This window comes from Eschrichtius robustus, chromosome 6 (assembly GCF_028021215.1).
Source record: "Eschrichtius robustus isolate mEscRob2 chromosome 6, mEscRob2.pri, whole genome shotgun sequence".
Lineage (NCBI taxonomy): Eukaryota > Metazoa > Chordata > Mammalia > Artiodactyla > Eschrichtiidae > Eschrichtius > Eschrichtius robustus.
Window position 1 is genome coordinate 76393901 of NC_090829.1, and position 23447 is coordinate 76417347.

At 50.4% G+C, this 23447-nt stretch overlaps 1 protein-coding gene across 1 annotated transcript in view; it reads left to right on the forward strand.

Moving 5' to 3' along the window:
* ITGB5 (integrin subunit beta 5) overlaps window positions 1-23447 on the forward strand; it is a 109325-nt gene that overhangs the window by 73997 nt on the left and 11881 nt on the right. Inside the window, exon 10 of the mRNA XM_068546588.1 lies at window positions 4354-4783. Within this exon, the coding sequence (XP_068402689.1) occupies window positions 4354-4783 (430 nt within the window). The remainder of the gene's footprint in view (window positions 1-4353; window positions 4784-23447) is intronic.

Genomic DNA, 23447 nt, shown 5'->3' on the forward strand with positions numbered 1-23447 from the left:
GAGAGATGTACTTCTGTCCCTCATCTCAGGCTGAACTTTCTCCAAAGAGTTGACAGTTGGACTTAGGTTTGCTCCTGAGTATGTGGGCATTTCCCTCTTGACGTTTGTCCCAGGGACAAATCTGGTTGAGGAAATGTAGGTGCAGGAGTCAACCCCATAGAGTTGGGGGCAGTGATGAAAGCTGGGCCTGGTGCTGCGGGAGCCCCAAGGAAGAAGGGCCCCGCATCGCAGAGGGGGTGCTGTTTGAGCTGAGGCTCAGAGTTTTCCAGACAGAAAAAGGGTGGGGAGGCCCCATTAGTGGTGAGTCCGAGAAGGTGTGAAAGAGCATTGATTGCCCTGTTGCAGGTGGGAAGCAGCTGAGGGGAGTGGGTTGGGAACTGAGAGGAGAGGAGCTGGGGCTGCAGAGGCAGGATTGGGCCAACTGGTAGGACATACATGCCAAGCTAAGGTGTCTGGCCATTATTTGGCAGGCATTATTTCCGTTCTTTAGTACCATGAGCTGGGAGGGCTCTGAGTAAGTCAGAAATGGCGAGGAGGGTAGGCAGGAGTAAAGAGTACAGCAGAAGGGCCCGGAGGCTCATTGGAGGAGAGGGATTAGGGAAAGCAGACAGGGTGTAACTGCCATCCGGTGCATCTCAGGGTCTGGCCTGTGGATAAGGACATGGCCCATGGGGGAGGGGGAGCCTTGGGACAGCCGGGTTCAAGTGGCATCCGGGCAGGTCTTGCCTCCGTGTAACCAGAGCTTCCTGCAGAGGTGGAGGAGGTGGGCGGGCACCGTCTCCATGGTCACTTCCAATCAGAGGCCGCGGTTCTGTGACTGTCCTGTGTCCTCTGGGTTAAGAGATCTGTCCAGGCAAGAAGCAAGGGGAGGTGGTAGGGGGTGAGGGACAAAGGTTGTCCTCAGTGAAATATTCCTTACATGAAATCTTGCAGTCCCAAATCCAGTGATTTCTGTTTTTTCCCTAATTTTCCTCCCAGCACCGACCAGGGCTGACTGAGTGGGCCTGGCCACTAGGAGTCAATTTTCTCATGAACTGGCTTTGACAAATCAGTATGCAAGTGGCTGGCTGTGCGACCGGCACTAACACCCGGTACAAAGGACCCAGTGAGCCCCGTCGGGGCTTCCCACAGCGTCCCGCTCTCCAGCCCCTCCCCTGGGGCTCTCCACCCCTTGCCCATGCCCAACGCTTTGTCTCAGCCAGCTCCTAGTGGACTTGGCATCTGCAGAGCTTGGGTTTGGTGGGTTTGCGTGGGGGCTGGGTAGCCCCTTTGAAAGGGTGGATCAGGCCGGCAGCCCTGTGCGGGAACCAGGAGCATCCCAGTGAGGTTCAAATAATAAGACTGGGCGGGAGGGAGGACTGCCATGTCCGCGACCTTCCTCTGGAATCTCGGAGTGGGAAAACGGAAAGTCTCCGGGAACTGGGGAGCCTTCACTCTCAAGAGTCCACAGTAATCAGGGAAGAGAAGCCTCATTCCAGCTGCCTGACAAACTCTCTGGATTCTTTCCTGATCCCTCAGGGAAATGGACTCTGAAGGGAGGGGTAGCAGAACAGATTTACTTGCTGTTGCCGAGGTGCTTTTTATAGCATTCCTGTGCCCAGCAGGGCCTGAGACTTAGTGGCTGAAATGGAGCTGTTCTCTGGTTATCAGGTGGCCGGCTGCACGCTAGGCTGCATGGGGCCCGACAGCTTGGACCTCAGTTAGACCAGAGCTTTGGCTGAAGAAGGCCACTGGGACCTGCTTAGAAGCCAGGCCTTAGACTGGGCAGGCAGTGTGTGAGCCTTTCTGAATCCTGGGTGATCAGCTGCCGGCGCTGATTCAGGGGCGTCCCCAACCTCTCCACTCCCTCTCCAGCAAACACAGACACATCTGTGAGGCCCAGGAGATTTAATTCGCTCTCTTGTTACTTGATCCCTTGGTGCAGGCAAGTTTTCCTGGGGGAAGGTTATGCTCACAGATGGGCACTCCCCACAGTCTTGGCAATAATTAAATGCCTTTGGCTCTTGGTCCAGGCTGTTTCTTTGTAATTTTTTCCACTTCTGACCCCCAGCGGCCTTTGTGGGGGGCAGGGCTTTCCATTTAACAAGTCCAGCAAAGTTATTCCCCTGGGAGGCAGTAGGCTTCTCTCTGAGCCTCAGAGGGAGGGATGTTCACCTCCACGTTCTTGATGCCCCATGGCACCTCGGTCAGGTGCAGCCTCCGTGTCCTTCCATCTGCAGGCTCAGGTTATCCCCAGCCCAAGGCAGGAAGGTTTAAAGTTGACCAGGAGCTTCTGGTCACTACTGGGTGGGTCACCATCTAGTGGTCCCTCTGTGAGCCGGGCCTCTCTCTCTCTACCCAGGTCTGGACACTGGACATCTGCCTCATTCCCTACTTCTAGGAGGTGACATGCCAAGGAGAGCACAGGCCCAGCCCCACCCCTCCCCAGCTGTGTGACCAGCACTAAGCTCCCGGAGCCCAACCAACCCCGTTTTCTTTCTGGTAAATGAGGATGCCTCCTCCTAGGGCATGTAAATGAGATGCGCGTGGAAATGCCCAGCACGGGGCCTGGTGCGTGTAGTACTCGGCACCTGGTAACCATTAGGCAGATTGCAGTGCCGTGGGTGGGTCCGCGTCTTGCTTCCTTACCTCGAGAGCCCACCTGTACCTGAGGGCCTTGGAACCTAGTTGTGAACGTGCTTTTGCCAGCCTCTCCCTTTGCCTCCTCCCGCCCCCTACATGGAGGTGGGGTGTGGGCCCGTCCCAACTGTCTGCAGCTGGCTTGGCTCTCCCGGTGTCCTCTGACCCTGGCTCCTGGTCATTTTCCTCAGCGCACGTGTCTGACGGTGTCTGCTGTGATACTGCTTCACTAATGCCGACTCCCAGTGTCTTGTTGCCAAGCAGACTCTCTCCAGGACCTAGGAAGTGGGGTCTCCTGCTCGGCCTCACGCACTCCCGCTCCCACCCTGCGGGGTGGCGTCCCTAGATGTCACAGAGGGGGGGGCCTTTAAGAATTAGTAAAGATCCCAAAGTGACAGGGATCTGTAGAACGTTTAGAAAAAGATATTTTGAGTGTTCTCCAGAAATATACATTATTACCTAAAGAGTACCCAGTAAAGCAGGTTATTGATGGCTTTTTAAAAACCAGTTCTATTCCAACCCAAATAATAGAGTTAACAATACCAGTAGCTAAAAGTGGTTCCTAACTTGTTCTGAGTTTCAGAATGTTCTGAGGAGCCTTTTGAAAAAGAAAGACGTCTGGGCCAGAGGCGGTGGGTCAGTTTCCGGAGTGAGACCAGGCCTCTGTCGGTTCGGGGGAGAAGGACTTCAGGATGGTGTTTGGTCAGGGTGTGCTAGCTACCTGCCTGCAGATTTCCACAGCGCCCTGCTTGGAGGGCCGTGCTGGACCATTCTCACCACATGGTGTGGGGAGGGGAGGCGGAGTCACGCTCTACTCCCTGGGAGAATCACAGCGAGCAGTGTCCTTGCTTCCCTCACATCCCAGCCACGTGGGCTGCTAACAGGCATCTTTCCTCCATTGCCATCTGCCAGCGAGGTCCACCTTGCTGCCTGTTTCCATGGCAACCCATAAGCAGCTCGGGGGTTAGCAACACTCCTGTACATGCTTTGTTTAATAAGAAAAAGTCTGTCCACGTGTGTGGCAATGATGCTTCTTTACAACCTCCGGGCGGTGGACTGATTGTGAAAGACACGGCTGTGAGGACCACGCAGAGAGAAATTGGGGCAGAGGGAGGCTCAGGTGTGTCTGTGAGGAGACAGATATGCTGGAAGGGACCCAAGAGTCATCTCTGCCCTTCTCCAGCAGGGGAGGAAACACCTCTGCAGAAGGGCAGGCAGCTGCCAGGGCCTCTCGACCACAGCGCCCCATGAGTTCAGGGAGCCACGTCTAGCCTGGCATAGAGGAGGTGCCTGGTAAATTGTTGAATATTTTGTTGACTTTCAAAATGGAGACGGGAAGAGGCTAGGATAGAAGTGAAAAGGGGAGAAAGAGAACCTTGTAACCTTGAGTGAATCTTTCTACCTTCCTGTGGAAGCCCTTTTCCTCTGGGAGATAAAAGAGATGATGAACGTTAAAGAACCAAGCATGATGCCTGTCAAATGTTGGCACGCCTGAATACGCCCTTCCTGGGTAAAGTGAAGGGGCTTGCTGTCTCCGGGGCCTCTTCCTCCTCGGGCCGTTGGAGTGGCCCTCTGTGAGCGTGGGGAGGGGCTGGATTTGGCCCCAGTTCTTCACTGAGGACCTTGGAGGAACTGTGCTCGGGCCAGGCCCCTGGCTGATCAGGAGGCTGGTGCAGACAGCGGGAGGCCCAGGTGCACCATGGCCACCACGTCCCCTCTCTTTCTCCTGCCCAGGCGTCCTTTGAGGTGTCGGTGGAGGCCCGGAGCTGCCCGGGCAAACACGCGCAGCACATGTTCACCCTGCGGCCCGTGGGATTCCGGGACAGCCTGGAGGTGGGGGTCACCTACAACTGCAGGTGCAGCTGCAGCGCAGGGCTGGAGCCGGACAGCGCCAGGTGCAGCGGCAACGGGACTTACGTCTGCGGCCTGTGTGAGTGCAACCCCAGCTACCTGGGCACCAGGTGCGAGTGCCAGGAAGGGGAGAGCCAGAGCGGGTACCAGAACTTGTGCCGAGAAGCGGAGGGCAAGCCCCTGTGCAGCGGACGCGGGCAGTGCAGCTGCAACCAGTGCTCCTGCTTCGAGAGCGAGTTTGGGAAGATCTACGGGCCCTTCTGCGAGTGCGACAACTTCTCCTGCGCCAGGAACAAAGGAGTCCTCTGCTCAGGTAGGCACCCCCGCAAGCACTTTTGCTCTGAGCCAGGCACAGGCCTGGGTGCCGTTTGGACATCCCCAAAGCAGGCCTTTTACTTACTGCCACAGTCCTCCTGGGAGAAGACAAGGGCAAGCCTTGGGGGTGGGACCAGCGTGTCGAATACAAAAGCAGGAGATGGCACTGCTACGTGATGTGGACTCTCAAGAGTTGGGGGAGGGGTCGGCCGTGGGTCATCCAGGACTCACCGCACAGCATTCCTGACCCATAGGTGATCAGCCTCTTCTTGATGGCCCCTGGGGACAAGGAGCTCCCTGGGGCCAGAAGAGGTTATTCCCTTGTTAGACATCCCATTCATCTCCTATGGCTGCTCTAATAAATTACCACAGACTTAGTGGCTTAAAACAACACAAATGTATTCTATTCTAGCTCTGGATGTCAGAAGTCTGAAATGGATTGGCTAAAACCCAGGTGTTATTTGGCTAAAATCCGGGTGTCAACAGGGCTACATTCCTTCTAGAAGCTCTAAGGGAGAACCTGTTCCCTGGCCCTTTCCAGCTTCTAGAAGCCATTTGCACCCCTTGGCTTGTAGCAGCGTCCTCTGTTTTCAAAGCCAGCAGTGTAGCATCCTCAGATATGTCTCTGACTCTGACCTCTGCTTTGCTCTGATGCTCCTGCCTCTTCCTTATAAGGAGCCCTGCGATTGCATTGGACCCACGGGATAATCCAAGCGAGTCTCCCCATCTCAGGATCCTTGACTTAATCACATCTGCAGGGTCCCTCTTACCGTGTAAAGTAACACTGATACAAGTTCCAGGGATTAGGCCGTGCACACCTTTGAGGGCCATTGTTCTGCCTCCCATAGACGTGATTTGAAAGCTTCCTTTTATATCGAACAGAAGATTGTTTCTCAGTCACTTCTGCCCAGTGGTTCACATTTTAGGCTCCCTCTTCCACGTGACAAACTGTCAAACGTCTGAGAACTTCTTTATGTTTCTCTGTTCTCTTTTCTTATCCAGGCTACACACCAGGTGTCTTCCTTCTCTGAGGCTCTATCATTTTGTTAAGTGTGCCTCTCAGAATCAGGCGTGTTATTTGTCATCTGGGTAACGAGGGCTCAGCCCCGAGTTCAGTGAAACATTTGCTTCCTGTGACCTGAACGTTCCACTTCCATTAACACATCCTAACAACACTCACGTTTTCTTTTCTGTTAAACAGTCACATTGCGCCATTGAACTTGGTTTTAACTTTACTATACCAAAAGTTGAAGATTTTTAATATTTTGAATGAACTATAGCCAAGCCAAGTTTCTGTTGTGTCACGTTTGAGCACTTAAGTTTTTGAATCTAAGCATAGGACTTTACATGGATTCCAGTTAAATTACAGTTTGGCAGTTCCCATTTTGGGAGTTGCTCTCTGATGAGATACTGTAAATTCATGTCTCTAAAGGGTCATTCTGTCCGACACCATGCCACCTGCAAATCGAGCAAGCAGAACAATTTTAGGCAGGATTGTAGTTTCTTCTACTGCTGTGTAATCTGTTGTTTCCAGGATTCCTTCCTTGTGAACGGTCTTCCAGTGGTAAAGTGTTGATTTAAGAGGAACTTAGAGTGTGGCAGGGAAGATAAAGCACAAACATGTGAAACAAATCAGAACATGTAAATGATCTGTCACTATGGGAGGGGTAACCATCCCTCCACGGGAGAAACAAGTGCAGAGGGTTGCACAGATGAGCGTAAGCCCGTGAGGCCTCCGGGGGCAGAATGCATCATAAGACAAGTATGAGCACACCCATGGGTGCAACGGAACCAGCATGCTCAAAATTGGAATTACTCCAGAAAATGTAGGACGTATAATGTCATAGAAGAGTCAGCTAGCTGGCAAGAGTCAGGATTTGATGTGCTGATCAGGCCACAGGGATCCACTCTTTCTGATAGATTGGATGGTTCCACGGGATGGTTCTGTCTGGATTAGCAGGAAATGTGCTTAGGATCAGGCAGGTCCAAGCCTAAATCCAACACCACCACCAACACCACGTGCCACTTGTGTCACTTTGGGCACAGAGCTGTTGTGAGCAGTAAGAAAATGTGTCTAAGGCACATTGCCTTGCTGACCACTGGCTCCTTTAAGAGTCAGTGCCGCACGCCCCTGGGAGCCACAGCTGCTGTCCAGTGTGCAGGCGGGGCCGCCTTCCCTGTGAGTCGGGGCTTTGCTGAGGACTTCCGGCACAGCGGGATGGGTGGGCTGCCCATTCCCTTTAGCAGCCACCATAAATGCTCCAAGAAGCCTGGCTGTGTCTGTAATTGACTTTCAGCCATGAATTTTTTTTTTTTAAACATATTAGCAAGTATTATCACGGAGCTCCCTCCTTTCGCCTCAGGTACCAGAAATAATCCTCTGATGTGTCTTCGTCCAGAAGGCTGCTTGTGTCTGTGTTGCCTGGGAGCCAGGGCTGCTAGGTCGGACGATCTGTGCAGATCTCATCCCCATGGTTTATCAGCCTACTGCCTGGGTTGTCTTGGACTTTGGGTTTTCCTGTCTCTAAAAACACCCCAGCACTCCCTTGTTTCTGCATCACTTTGAGAATTGAAAGAGAAGACGTGGATAAAGGACCCAGCACGGTGGTTGGCAGGAAACAGGGCCCAGCACATGGGGGCTGCCTCCCCTCCTTCCCTCAGGTGTCATGTGCCTCTGAAAATAATACAGCACAGAGCCTGGAGGTGTGGGGCGGGTGGTACGTGAGGAGCAAGAGGCCTTAGTAAGGAAAACCGGTCATTTTGGAAACGGGAGTATTCTGTAGCTGAGCGAATACCCGGAGAACCCACAGTCCTCCTGAGCTAGTGTTGCATTTCAGGCTCCTGCCAGATGCTGGGTGCTCGCTCCTCCCTCCGCTCCATCCAGCCCTGTGGTGTTGAGAGACTCTCGTGTGTCCCCAGGTGTGCAAACAGGAGGTTCAAGATGCCCTTGGCAGAAATAGAGACACAGATGTAGAGAACAAACGTATGGACACCAAGGGGGGAAAGCGGCAGGGGCGGGGGTGGTGCTGTGATGAATTGGGAGATTGACATATATGCACTAATGTGTATAAAATAGATAACTAATAAGAACTGCTGTATAAAAAAAATAAATAAAATTTAAAAAAAATGCCCTTGGGGCTCCCACATGTGCGGTGCTTTGAGTCACTAAGTCCTCGGAATTGCTGAGCTGAGATGTCTTTCGTTCCCCCGAAGTTGGAAAGCTTGAAAAATACAGGGGGAGTTGATGGATGTGTGGTCAGTCTGAGCTGTCTGTCTCCTTCTTGGTGACCAGGATTAATTTGAACCATCTGGTGAACCAGACAAAGAACTTCTTTTACCCTCACTGGTTCACATGCATCCTTTCCTAAAGTGTGTCCTCAGTCAAGGGAATAACTCCAACTAGCTGTAGGATCATTCTTAGGTCTAGAACGTTCTCAAAGAAAGAAATTGTTCACCATTCCATCATTCATACTTTAAGAGGTTTTCCTTCTAAATTTTTTCCAAGTGTGTGTATGTATACAATTTTGTAGCTTGCTTTTTTCATAAAATATTATATCCTAAGGAGCACCTGAAGTTGAATTACTTGAATACATCAATAATTAGAACACTTGACTGTCTTCCCACTGCGTCCCCAGTTAGCCTCCTCCACCCCTTCACTTCGAAAGCAACAACTAGTTGAAGCTATCCAAGTCTTCCTGGAGACAGTAGTTTCTGGAATAAGGTCATGGTGGTGTATGATCATCCAGGAAGGATGCCCAGCTCCAGACAGGACCGATCCTCCTGGCCCGTCGATGTAGCGCCCAGCTCCTCGTTCCTTGTCTCACAAACACTCCAGCTTGTTCAGGAGGCGGCAGCGGGTGGGTGAGGGATCCGCCCCCAGTTCCTTGTTCCCGTGGTCAGCTCTGGGCTCCCTCTCCGGAATTTGGCCCGCTGGTTTTGAGCTCTTGGATCACTGTTGCATTCGGGGTTTTTGTGGGGGAGAAGTCTTATTTCTCAACAATGACTCTGGTCTTGAAGATGCTGACTCGGAGACTCACAAGCAGCTGACTTCAGCGTTCTCTCAGTGTTTCTCAGCCCTTCCCCCTGCAGCTGGGCCCGCGGAGGCTGCGTGGTTCTGGTCCATCTTCAGACGGGGGCTGAGGCAGAGCCAGGCCAGGACCAGTGGGGACATCCTGGAGAAGCTCCTCCAATTCTCTCTGGTCTTTCCGTCTGTAAGAAGCTCTGGTCCTTACCTCCAACCAAGAGACAGGACCGAGGGGATGGGCTAGAGATTACAGGTTTGTGATATGTTATACATCATAAAAGTTAGTAGTGAAGCAAATCCGACTAAGGTCTGGAAGCAGTTGAACAACTTGGTTATTTTGTGACACACTGTCATGGGACTGTGTGTGCAGCCAAGGCTGCTGTTTCTCCGTCTGGTTTCTAGAGGCAACAAAACTTAGAGAGTGGTTCTGTCCATAGACTATTCCTGTGTGTACAGAGGGAGCTATGGGGCCGTTGTGAGGGTTTCTATTCTTTTGAGTCTCATAAAGTGCTGACCCTTCAGAATCCTTCTGCTAATAGAACATGTGAAGTAGGACATGGTCTGTTGAGTTGTTTTCAATGTAATTAAAGGTTACTGCTCAAACTTTGTTGTTCTTTGTTGGTTTCTGTACCCAAACAGTGCATTTCCTGGGATTTGGGTTACTCCGTTACGGTAAACTGTTGAAATCAGTCGCAACCCTGATGCTTCCAGCAGTCTCTGTACTTAAAATGCATGCACTGGCGTACATGGAATAATTTGCTAATAGCCTGCTTCTTGGGTTTCATATATTGAGAAAATTTATATCAAATAGAATATAGAATTTTGAACAGAACGCTTTTGGTCTTGTGACTGTGAGATCCCAAAAGTATATCTAAGTAAGGTCTCATATATTTTACTTCATCTAATAGGTTATTTGGCCGGTTTATCCATATAAATATATATGAATCCTTTAATATGTGGCAGGCAATTAGAGGTCAAGGGGCACTGCAGTTTTCTCTCAGATGTAAAAAAAAAAAAAAAAAAAATGGAGAGTGACACTAGTGGCATCCTTCCTAGTGGCCACAGCCGGCATCCAAACACAGGTTCCTGGTCTGGGCTGATGGTTTCCAGAAAGTTTCACAAGGTTATGTTAAGCCTCTCCTGGTAAAAGCGCCTCTGACATTAAGCCCTAGCTCTGGACTTCCTGATTCTTGCCAGGTGAAACACCTCCATGGCAACAGTTATCCAGATATGTTTATAAAAATACCTCTCATCCTATTCATACCGTTTTCTTCAGAAATGTAATTTTCACACTCACAGTAAGTATCCTGGTGGCCATCTCTGGGACTATGGTCACAGCTCTACCTTCTGTCACTGCATTGCAATTTGCATATTTCATAAATGACTTATAGGACCTTCTGGAATGTGGCTCCATGACAGAGGCCTCAAAAAGTACCTTTTGAATGAACCAAGATTTGACATATTTAATTTCCCAAGAAGAAAGGGGCCTCTTGGTGGGATTGCTACCACTGTGTGCCTCAGGTGGGAAAGCCTAGAAAATTCTTCACATCTTTTCATGTATATTAGTCTCTAGTCAGTTTCTTGATGGTTTACCCAGATGCTATTTGCAAATACAAAGATGCATTATAGAGAAAGGTCTCCTCTCCCTCTAAAGAATATCCTCATAGCAGTGTTCTTTATCTGGTAATATATAAATCCTAATTATGCACATGACAGCAAAGACCAAGAGAGTCATCTTGCATTTTGGAGTATTCAGAATATGGTGGCTATGAGAACAGAATTTGTTACAGTATTCTTCAGTAACTACGATTGTAAGGAATGATACACCCGTAATTAGTAAAGATACTTCCACAAAATTAGTAAAGATACTTCCACAAAAGACCATTCACCAGGACCCTCGAGGACCAGTGCGTGTTCAAGTCTGGATTCTAAACCTGACATTCCCCGTTTCCACCTCTGACCTTGGACTCTTCACTTACCCTCTCTGACAAATTCTCTTATCTGTCAAATACCCCAGAGGGTTGTTGTAAGCATCAAATAGGGCAATAACTGTAAAGCTCCTTGGACTCTGCCTCCCCACTCAGGGTGCTGAGTAAATGTTTTGAGCTGTCCTCCTCCTCCCTCCCTTCCCGGAGGAACATTTTCTTCCACAAAGATAAGCATCAGGGACATTCATGGCATCAAAAGAGGCTGGTTTCAGAAGTTCTCAATAGGCATCTACCTAATGGTCAGGAATTCTCTAAGAATTCCATCTGCATCCAGATATTGCTCAAGTTCATTTTGAAAGGCAACAAGGTACCGAAATTTAGGGCTTAGTCACGTAACAAAACGATGCACCTTTCAGACTGGCTGCGTGAACCAGGTGAGCTGTGCTGCTCAGCTCTGGAATCATCCAGCCTCTTGCAGCCTGAGGTTGGAGAAAGCTCTTTGGAAAAACTGCAGTGTAATAAGTATCTGACCTTGGTGCAGCTGCAGATACCGAGACAATGGTCTCTCACTGAGGTCATTTTGTTTTAGGTAGAGTGCTGCATTCATCTCATTCAGGAGCTCACTGAGCATTCCTCATGTGCCAGGTTTTGTACTGGGTGCCAGGGGTACAGAGTTGGAGTTGCTCACAGTATTGAATTAATTTCTAAATGTCTGTTGTCCCTAGAATTTTCCACTCCTCAGAAACTTTCTGGGATTGAGGAATGAGCATATGAACCACTTAAGCTTCTACTTCCACCATCCAGACTTGTGTGAGATCTTGAAAGATAAGAAGCATGTTGGCAAGCCATTTTGAGAACCTGCCTTGTTGCATGCTCTGAGCTCAGCTCTGGGAATGGAGTTTTCTTACTGCCCTTGCTCACTGCTCAGATCCTGATTCCAGAAACATCTTAAGCAGCAATTTACCAGTGATCATGAAAAATGGAGTAATCTGAGCGTTGGCTTTCACCTCACCGCCCTTCTATGTCTATTTAGAAAGAGAAGTGTGCAGACAGGGGAGCTTGGGATGAGGACTCTGCTCATGCCTTTGAACTTCAGGCCTGATCCAAGGTCATAGAGTTCGGCTTGTGAAGGAAATAATGAAACTTTAAAAAAAAAAAAAAGGAAAATCCTAGGAAAGCCATGAGAAATGCCAAAGATAAGATGTTAGTCATGTATAGAATTGGGCGGCATTAACTTTTTGATACTGTAGAATAACACATTAGAAAATTTCCCATTCTTAGTTAAATTGAAAATGATGAGAGACCTCTGGTGACTGAAATAGTTATTCGTAAGGCTCCTTTGTTTCTATTTCTTGGGTGTTGAGCTGTCACTTTGAGTTTGGTCTTGATTTTGGAAACTGTGACGTAACTGGTTATAGGACTCTGCTGCTCAGTGCTTTGGGTGGGGTGGGGCGGGATTGGATGGAGCCCTGTTTTCCTTTGGGGTAAGTGTTCCTGACTGTCAGAACACTGACCTAAGGACTCCACCCAGATCCAAATGCTCGCTGGTGTCTGGAAGTTGCTCTGAGTGAGTTCAGTCTGCCAGAAGTTTTGCATCTTGTTGTTAATGAAAGGAACTGGGGTGACATGCATCACAGCCAATCTACTGACACTGGGTTGTGGTGAAGGAAAGCACAGTGTTTACTGCAGGTGCTGAGCAAGGAGAATGGGCAGCTCATGCCCAAAAGACCCTAACTCCCTAAGGGCTTTCAGGGAAGAGTTTTTAAAGGCAATGTTAGGGGTGAGGGTTGCAGTGTCTCATCAGCTTATGGGCATTCTTCTGATTGGCCTGTGGTGAGGTAACAGGGTGATATTTTGGGGAATCTCAGTTATCAGTTTTCTGCCTCCAACTGGTCTGGGGTCTATGGTCTGGGGACTATGTGCTGGTGCTCAGCATGCAGTCAATTTCCTCTACCTGGGGAGGGGTTTAGTTTCTGCAAAGCAACTCAAGGATATGGCTCAGGATGTCATCTGTAGCCCTTGAGGAGGAGCTAAGGGTCCTTGACTTTGTTTTATGGCTAGACTACTATTTTGTCTTGCTTGACTGCTTTCCTTTTTCCTGCATTTTTTCACTTCTCTGATTAAATTTTCTCTTTGGAACTTGGGAAGCCTTGGGAGGTTAAAGCTTTTCTACAAACAAGAGTTGGAGGACACAGGGCAGGGGGAAGGTCTGTCCCTGGAAGACCACACAGGGTCCTGCTCGGTTTCATTCTCTCCTGGACACCTTCCTGAGCCCTGCCTGTTGCCCTCTGACCCAGAGGAGGGGACCTCCTACCACCCCAGCCCACAACCATCAGCCTCAAAAGTCTTCATCAGATGACCCACCATCCTTAAGCTACAGGAATATACTTCCCAGGTTGGTATGTTATTTGACATCACATCATTGACCTTTAGGCAAACATTGTAATAATAATGATAATAATAATAATAAATAGAATCTATTTTAACACACTTTTTAGTATATTGAGATGTTTTTCCTTGGAAACACACTGAGGCTAATTTGTTAGTATTTTGTGCTCTTCACGAGCAAGCACAAAATAGTGGGATTATTTGCATCTTCTGCCTTTTCTACCACCACCAGTCACACACAGTGGGTCAACTGTCTATTACCTGCATTGACTGTTTACATTGTGGGAAACTGAGGCCCAAAACCTGGACTAAAGCATCTTGAGATTCTTGATTATAGATTCAGACGAGCAGAACCTTGTAAGTAAATAGTTACCTCATCTCTACCGAATTTTACTCATTTTAGTTAGCTTGAGACCCTTCCCAAATCTCTTTAATACCAGCCCAGCCCTTCCTGCCACCACGCAAGCATTTAGCCCACATTTTCCAAGTCTTACCTAATAAGTGCTCTTTTATTCTGGTCAGAAATTTTAGGAAACTTTTAGTCTCTGTTTTGCTAAGTGAGTTTCTCTGGGTTACATAAGGATAGATCAGACATAGCAGACCAGGCCGAAGGACACACGCAGAGCAAGAGACCAGCCGAAGTACCCGTCCCTTCGTGACTGTTATTTGATGAAAGGCACAGAGTGTTCCTCTTAGTAGTCAGTGGGTGTCTGGCTGTTGTTATTGATTAGGCTGGACCCACTTTCCTTAAATGAACCTTTGTTAGCCTCTTCTAATGTATAAAACACTCTTGGCATGCATGATCTCATTTGGTGGTTGTTCCTCTACCAGGAGACTGAGGTGGCTGTTACTGATCAGCCGTGTGGTGGAGGCTGTGGCCGAGAAGATTGGCATGTTGGCCATGCTCCCCACCGGTGGTTGGCCCAAAGCCTTGGCCTAAGAAAAGCTCACCTACCCTAACCCTCAGGGGATGCTCTTCTCTGGGCGGCTGCTTCCTGCCATCTCCTGGCTTGGCTGGGCTCCTGGCAGCCAAGCTTCAGCGTGGCCCACTCGTGTGACATTCCAGACCAGCTGTGTCCGTTGAGAGCACTGCTCCAGGCTCTGAACAGTGGCCAACTGAGGATGGAATGTGGCAACTGTTAACCCACCACAACAACATGACAGTTTTCCAGGGTGAAAATAGTAACCCTCTCATCCTGTTGCAGTGACCAGGGGAAAGGGGAGTGAATTCATGTCTCCCCAGATGCTGTTGGCATTTCCCCAGAAGTGCCTGCCAGGCAGATCAGGCAGGTTAAGCCAAACTCAAGAAGTCGACGTGAGGCACCTCTGTTTCTTTTCGCCACAGGCCTTCTGTTTTTCTTTCTGAGTCAGCATTCTCAGGGTCCTGTGAGGACTACGGTTCATCACGCTCCTTTGAAACTGGAAAGGTGAGTTCATTAAGGCACTCAGGATTTTCCATCTTCCCTCCGTTGCCTTAATCTCCCTGTGATTGATAGAGTTGGGCCAGACACCAAGTCCTTTCCTTGGTGCCCTCGTGTGGAATGCAGTAGTAGTTAGAGGGACTTGGCAGCTGGGCATCGGCATCGAGAAACCAGGTGCTAAGACCAGAAAGGCAGAGAGACCCTTTGACAGAGCTCTGTTGCCTTTGACGGTGGGGTCTTGGCTTTCTAGCCAGAGCTATCATCTCAGAGTATTCTTGAGGTTTGGGGAAGCTTAGCGTAAAGGAGCATCACCTCACTTGCTTAGTAGTGGTCATATTTTGCTGATCAGGTACAGAATGCAACATGCGGTTCAGCAGATGAAGGCGAAGGGTAAGGGGCTTGTCAGGGCATCACCTACTGGGAAGCACCTTCAGCTGAGCTTGTCAGGCCTGGTTCATTGACACTGAGCCAAGGAGGGAGGAGCAAGCGAGCCCCGAGACTGAGGATGCATCATTGTTCACATCTCTGAAGAGCCTTTTGCTGGAGAAGTCTGAACAATATGCAAGAACGGTATTGGGTGCAAAGCCTGTGACTTCTGTTCAACCGTGACCATGGTTGCCGCAGGAAAGAGAATTCCCTAGTCTTTATTCCTCGTGTCATCCTCAAGTCTCTGGGTTTCTTGGGCATTTGTTAAGAATTTGAAATATCTCAAGAATCACATTTAAGTTTATAAGCATCAATAATACTTCATTCCTTTTCTAATTTCCAGCATCGGGTATCTTCCCCAGGGCTTCAGGCTTGTCCTGATGTCATTCACAGCCTCCACCAGTCAACAACATGTTCTTAGCATCTACTGTGTGCCCGACACCATGCTAGGCATTAGGCAAACAAAAATAAAACACCGTCTTTGATTTTGTATGGGTTTGCAAGCCAATGAGATGAGGCCAATGCATAAACAAATATAGCCGTGTGATAAGTGATTGTATATCTGTACTCTCCCTGTTAACCAAGTCTTCTGGTCAGGTTTAGAACATGCTCAGCACTCTCCAGTCTTAAAAAAAAAAAAAGAAAAAGAAAAAGAACAGAAAAAGAGAAACCCTTACCCTCCCCCCCCCCCCCCCCCCCACTGCAAGCTCCTCTTTCCTCTATATTCACAGCCGTATTCCTCAAAACATTAGTCTACACCCACTGACTTCATGTATCACCTCCCAGGCAGCCTTCATCACAGTCCAGTTTGGATTCAGGCCCATGATTCCACCAAAACAGGTCTTCCAGGTCCTGAATGGCTGTGTCCTGCTGCATCTAAGGCTTGTTCAGCTCTCATCTTACTTGACTGTTGAGTGACAGCTGATGTTGTTGACCGCGCCCACCTTGAAAAGCTCTCTCCCCACTGTCAGTCAGAACTGTAGGCTCCTTTGTGGGATCCTTCTCCTCTGGCCGTCCATTCAGTGCTGAGATTGTCCAAGGCACAGCTTGGACGTCTTCTCCCCCAGAGTCTCTCTCAGGAATCTCATTGTGCCCACACCTTCAGTTACCCTTGTGTTGCTCAGACCTGCTCCCAAGCTCCCTTTAGCTCCACGTGGATGTCTTAAATGAACCTCGGTCTCAGGATGTCTCAGACTGATTTCATGATCTTCCTCCCAGCTGTCGTCCTCTCCTGATTTTCCTTGTCTCCACCTTTCATCCAGCTGTACCAGCCAGAAACCCAGGAATTATCCTTTTTCCTACCTTCTCCTCAACTCCTACGTTCCATCTGCCAGCCTTGGGGATGGATCTGTTGCACATTTTTAAACTATAAAACACCCTAGGTCACCTTGAACATTTATCCTATGTGTTGTTTTAATTTTTATCACTTAGTCATGCCTGGATTATGCTGGAGAGGCAGTACACATAGTGGTTAGGAATATGGGCTCCAGAGTCAAACAAATGTGGTTCAAATCCCAGCCCTGACACCTGCCTGCTGTGTGACTTTGGATAAATTACTTGGCTTCTCTGTGCCTCGTTTTCCATATTTTCAAAAATTAGGATAATAATCGTACCACCACCTAGGGCGATTGGGACTACTGATGAGAAAATCCAAGTAAAGTGCTTAGAACAATGCCTGTCCTATTGTAAGTCTTGTCCACTCACCTCATATTTCTTTGAAATTCGTCTTCTCCCCATCTGTGCTACCACCATCCAAGTTCATCTGCTCCCCATGCTGCAGCCAAAGTAATTGTTTCAAAACAAAAATATGCTAAATTCAGCATGTTTGAGAGGCTTGGAGTGGTTTGAAATGACCAGAACCTGGGGTGCCCGGGGGCGCAGGGGCAAGTGAAGAGATGTGAGAGGTAGGCCACGTAACAGGCTTGTATGTTGGGCACAAAGTTTACATGTGGAAGCTGTGCTTTTGGCGGTGAGGAGCCGTTGAAGGATTTTAAGCAAAAGAGTGTCATCACATAGTTTACATTTTAGGAAAATGATGGAGGAGGCCCTGTGGACATAACTTGGGGAAGGGGCAGACCATAGCAGGAGTACTCGACCAGGAGAACGCTGCAGCGTCCAGCTGAGGCTCTCAGTTTCCCTCTAGTGATGGGAGTTTATTGTCAGGCCGTTTGGGGACTACAGGATAAATTCAAACTCCTCAATCTAGCCCTCAGGCCTGCCTTCCTCCACAGTCGTCCTCCCTCCCTTTTTCCCTTCCTTCCTTCCCTCCCTTCCTTCTGTCTTTTTATATACGTGCACACTTACAAACACACATGCATGCAAACAGGCCCATGTCCATGCCCCGGGTACACATTCTCGTCAAACTCTCCTTTTCAAATACTTCCCTTCCAGTCTGCTCACTCTCTGTATTCATCCTCACAAGTGAATGCATCCTATTTTTTGCACCCAAAATGCTTTCTCTCCTCTACTATTCCAAAACCTGTAGCTTAAGCCGGAGCCTGTGCCAGGCTCTCCAGATTTCTCCTGCTCTGACCGAGAACAGCAAATGTCAGCAGCGGAGGAACGGTAGAGCTCACGTAGTTACCGCCCTTACTTTACAGATAGGAAAACGGAGGCCAAGAGTGATTTAATGATCAGTGATTAAAAGAGCTAGCCTTGGGGATGGATCTGTTGCACATTTTTAAACTATAAAACACCCTGGGTCACCTTGAACATTTATCCTATGTGTTAATTTTTATCACTTAGTCATGCCTAGATTATACTGGAGAGGCAGTACACGTAGTGGTTAGGAATATGGGCTCCAGAGACAAACAAATGTGGTTCAAATCCCAGCCCTGACACCTGCCTGCTGTGTGACTTTAGATAAATTACTTGGCTTCTCTGTGCCTCATTTTCCATATTTGCAAAAATTAGGGTAATAATCGTACCACCATGTAGGGCGATTGGGACTAGTAATGAGAAAGTCCAAGTAAAGTGCTTAGAACAATGCCTGTCCTATTGTAAGTGCTCCATCAAGTTTCCCTATTAAGAGATTTTAATGACTTGATTTCTCAGTGAAATTAGAAATTTCTTGAAACCATACATTTCTTTATTGCACATTTACAAGGAATTCCTCCAATCCCATTAGATAGACAAGCCACCGTCCCTCTTTTATTGATGAAGAAAGCGGACTGCTGTCCAGAGCCAGCAAGTAGCTAGGTGAGGCTGCACGGTAGCTCCCGTCCAGAAGACGTGTCCCCAGCCGAGGGCTTCCAAGTAGTGACAAGGGTGAGACTGAGTTGGTCTGAGCAGACTCTATGAGAGCTGGCTCCGGGGTTGGGGATGGGCGAGGAGAGCTGTGCTGTCTTTGAGAGGAGCAGCCCATAGTTGGCAAGTTCTCTAGTCAGTAACTCATCCTTGGCAAGAGCAGGCCGTGTTTACAGGCTCGGGAAGCCTGTGGTGAGGACACAACCGTTCAAGAGTGACTTCTCTCTTGACCCTGGAGGTTTATTTAGTTTCTGCTGAGGTGCCCAGAGTCAGGCTAAGATCCCTCATGAGGGAACTGGGTAGAAGTCCTGTGCATTTCCAGAATCTCTGTTCTCTACTTTTTCTGGCACCAAAGCCAGTGCATGGAAGGGAACACTGAGACAATGGGAGGGGCGCGTTCCCACGGGGACCAGACCCGGAGACACTGAGAACACCCGGCTCGTTATGTAACCCTCACTTGCTCGTCAGCCAGGTACCAGGAAGAGCGCCCCTCTTAGGAGGGATTTCCCCTTCCTAGTCCAAAGCCCCGGACACAGAGGCCGGACGCTCTGGAAGCGTTGTGTGTGCATTTGGCCACAGGTCAGCCCGCCCCTGGCTGTGGTTCCCCACGGAGATTGTGTGAGTGCCCAGGACGTCTCTGTTCACAGGCTCTCGGGGAGCAGCTCCCAACCCCAACCTGATGCTAAGGAGGGCGGGGCCGTGTTCCTCCTCTGGCTCAGCAGCGTCTTGGGACCCCCGAGTCGCACAGACACCGGTGGCTGGAGGCACAGAAAGCTCTGGTTGGTTTTCCTGCCCTTTTTAAGATGGCTGTTGGAGAGTTCCAGGAGCGGGGCCCAAGGTGTCACCCAGAGGTGTCCACACCGCAGACAAGACCTGACTTCCATGGCAGGGAAATCACCCAAATGGGCAGAGGCTTTCCAGCCCACAGCGCTTCCTTTTCTTTTTTCTCTTAACCACTTCCTGTTTACCCTCTGCCTGTCCTGAGAAGAGGGGAGAGAGGAGGGGAAGACGATGGGCAGACAGAGGGCTGTGGGAGGAGGGGTGCTGGGGCTGTGGGAGGAGGGGTGCTGGGGCTGTGGGAGGAGGGATGCTGGGGCTGTGGGAGGAGGGGTGCTGGGGCTGTGGGAGGAGGGGTGCTGGGGCTGTGGGAGGAGGGATGCTGGGGCTGTGGGAGGAGGAGGATGCTGGGGCTGTGGGAGGAGGGATGCTGGGGCTGTGGGAGGAGGGTGCTGGGGCTGTGGGAGAAGGATTGCTGGGGCTGTGGGAGGAGGGGTGCTGCGGCTGTGGGAGGAGGAGTGCTGGGGCTGTGGGAGGAGGAGGGATGCTGGGGCTGTGGGAGGAGGAGGGATGCTGGGGCTGTGGGAGGAGGGATGCTGGGGCTGTGGGAGGAGGGGTGCCCATGGGGGAGCTTGGGGGAGGCAGAAACTGAGAGTACATACTTGTGTGAGAGAGGGATGCAGACAGTGGGATAGGGAGAGGGAGAGACAGGAGCAAGGGAAGTGCTGTTCCTGTCTGGGGGGCTGGGGAGCTGAGCACAGCCCTCCCCTCCTCAGCCCTCTGCCAGCCTGAAAGGCCTCCTGGAGGCCGAGGGGAGGGGGCGGAAGCCGAGGGAAGTGCAGTGCATTCCTGAGCTGGATGGAAACTATTTTTGGACCAGCTGTGGAGAGACGATTTGTACCCTGAGGGTCTGACGTCTGTGTGGTTGTGATCCTTGCTCCTGACGGGGCCAGGATGGGGAGAAGACACCCACTTCTTGTTTCTGCCCCGTCCCAGGCCGGCTCCTTCCTTCCTCCAGCCCCAGGGCCCTCACGCAGGTCCTCTGAGGTCACCCTAGGGCTGCCTTGGGCCTTTGCAGACTGGAGTCCAGCTTGGGGCCGAGGGCCGCACATGCCGTGCCTCAGACATGCAGCTGGTCCCCTTCCTGCTGAGGGCTGGAGTGCCCCCCAGGCAGGGCCTCCAGTGCTGTTGGGTGTCAGCCTCGCTGCCAAGGCTCTGGGGTTGAGGGAGCGCTTCACCAGGCCCCGGGTGTTCTCGCTTTAGGCTGGGCATGGATTAGATAACCTTATGGGAGCTTTTAACCCTGGAAGGCTTGTTTTTTTTTTGTTTTTGTTTTTGTTTTTAATTTGGCTGAGCTGCGCAGCTTGCAGTATCTTAGTTCCCTGACCAGGGACTGAACCCAGGCCCCGGCAGTGAAAGTGCTGAATGCTAACACCTGGACTGACAGGGAACTCTCTAACCCTGGAAGTCTTTGATCCAAGCTCTCAGAAGGTATTCCCTCTCCCATCCTCTGAGATTATCTACTCCAAGCTTCCCCTCCCCACACACTCCCATTATAACAGCGATGAAGCTAGCTAGCATTAATTGAGCACTTATTATATGCCAAACACTAAGTGCTTTATACAGGTTATGTGATTGAACTCATACAACAACCCTATGAGTGGGGACATCTTTATTGGCCCCATTTTAAAGTGAAGAAACCAAGATGCAGCGGGGTTAAACATCAGTTACTGCTGGTAAATAGCAGATTCAGGAGGCCAGCCCCAGGCTCTCTGATTTCAGAAGCCACATGTTAACCACCACACTCTACTGCCTCATTTTCCGAATGTTTCCTTGTATCCCTGCTGTTACCCACCACCCATGTTCCATGGTGAACAGGCTCCCCTTCATCCTCCAGCTCATGAAAGAATGCCCACGCCTCCTTTTCCTGAGGACGAGGGGCGCTGGCCGCCTCCCACCCGTGTCAGCCCTCCCCTCGCTCCTGCAGATCCTTGCTTTCTACCCCGTTGATCTTACCCCCCTTTGAGGTTGTGCCCTCCCACTGCATGATCCCCGACTTCTCAACCCTCTCTCCAGGTCACGCCTGCACGGCCCTGTGACCGCTGTCCAGTGCAACGGCCTCCGAGCTCCTTGCTTGCTTAGCTTCAGGGGTGGTCCGGTCATGTGCTGGCTGCTGTGGATAGGGGCTTGATTTGCATTAACACCAGTATTTCTGATGACACTCCCACGAGGAAGGCCTTGTCCTCATTGACAGATGAGGAAATGATCATCAGTCAGGTTTAGGGACTTGCCCAAGGTGACACTTGAATGTGGTTCCAGCACAGCCGCCAGCCTTTCACGCAGCTGATTGGGGTTAGCCTGAGCTCCTCCGGCCACAGTCCTCACCCACCAGCTACTCGCTCTCTCTCTCTCTTTCTCTTTTTCTCTCTCTCTTGCCCCACCCGCCCCACTAACCTGTCTCTGCTATGATCTCTTTGGGGTTTGTTCTTCCCTCGATCCCTCCACTTCCACCAAAATGTTCTCTCTTCTGTATCTTTCTCTTTAATCAGAAGGATGCTCGAATATCCCCTCTTCAAAATCCCCAGCCTCTTTCCCCGCCATCTCTTCCTTTCCCTGCACAGCCAGATTCCTTGTGGGAGTTGCCGCGCTCGCTGTGGCCACTTCCTCACCTCTCTACCACTGGATTCTGCCCTCCCCGCCCCACCGCACTGTAGGATTTGCCCTTCTTGACCTCTACAGAGCACTGGCGCTGGGGCTTCCTCACGTGCCCCCTCCCTCCTCTCTGGCAGCTCCTTCCCCGCCTGCTTCAGGCATGCCCCTGCCTCTGAATAGCCAGTATTCTACTTGATCAATGGGGGCGGGGGCGGGGGCGGGGGGGGGGGGCCTGCGTCTTGGCCCATGGCCCACACAAGCACCGTCTTGCTGATGGAAAGCTGCTGAATTCTGTAGAGCTGAAATTCTGTATAAATAGACACATTTACAACTTCCTGTCCATTTAGCTATCAGTCATTCTAATAAAGGTACTAATAATAGCTTGCACATGTAGCAATTCACAGCTTACAAAGTGCTTTCACATGCCCTTCAGTATCCCTGTCTATGTGTAATGAAAATATTCTTATGTATGCACAGTATTAAACAGGCATCATGAAATTCAGCGCACTTTGCCAGGGTGCTGGGGAAGCATTATAAACGAGCTTTGTTTTGATGCAGAGTCCTTGCTTTGGCCCTCTGGGTGCTGTTAGCCAGGATCATGTTCCCATTCCCCATGCAGTTCTCCTGGTGATTGATGGGTTATTGAGCCTGGGGACGGGACCGAATGACCCTTGTCATTTTAATAACATGTTCCTACTAGGGCATTAGGAGAGGCCAAGGGCTGACCAGAGGATGTGGAAATGTCTGCAGGTGCAGGTTGAGGGAAAGGCAGGTTGAGGCCCGAGTGCAGGGTCCGAGACCTTTGGATTAGGATAAATTGTGACCAGATTTACGAAGTCTATGACACTCTATATGGGTCACGCTTTCTCAGGGAGACTTGGAAACTTTAAACCGAAATGGCAAGTGGTTGTACCTTGTGTGCCGGCCCCACCAGTTGGTAGAACCTCCTTGGAGGACAGTGTTGAGGATTCTGAGGCCGAGCCCGGGCTCCCTGGCAGAGAATCCCCTGATTAGATGGCACGGTCTGCCGTGGGAGTGAAGGAGGACAAGGAGGCGTGTGTCACCCCTTTGCTGTAGCTGCTTTCCATTGTCTTTGAGAGGTGATGAACCACCTGACAGACAAACTGGGGCCATCACGGGAGTCCCTGAGGACAGCACTCCAGTGGCTTCCGCCATTTCACCGAGCGTGGCTTCTCTCCTAGTTTGACTTGCTGGGACCTTGCATTGGAGTTGGCAGATGTTTGAGGCCAAAACGCCACGTGGATAAGGACTTTCCGAGGCCCCCCGGCCCTCAGCAGCTCCCACCTGCTTGCCCACCCTACCCCTGTGGGCCGGGGCGCTTCGTGCTCTCACTCATAGGTTCTTTGCACAGCATTTCTTTCTCGCCACGTCCGTGCCTCTCAGCTGCTGTAGGAGGCTTTCAGGAACGGCTTAGGTCTCTGGCAGTGAGTCCCGTCCCTCTCCATGGAGCCGTGGTGACCTTGGGTGAGTTACCAGCTCCCACTCTCTCCTGCTCTTGACTCCTAACTCTGTAATTGCACCCCAGATCTAGGGGCACCCTCAATTGCTTTGACTGTGGGCTGGGTTTTGGAGCTCTCAGGTCTTCATGATGTCAGATGTACCCAAGGCAGCTGGATTTACTTGCCAGTTAACCGTCATGGTGGGAAGTACAGAGCAGCTGGCACCTTTGCCATCTTCTCAGCAGCAGATCTTTTCACATTAGATGCCCAGTCACCATGGAGAGCAAGTTCTCCCTTCAACACATACACACACCCACACTTCACCCAAAACGAAATAATA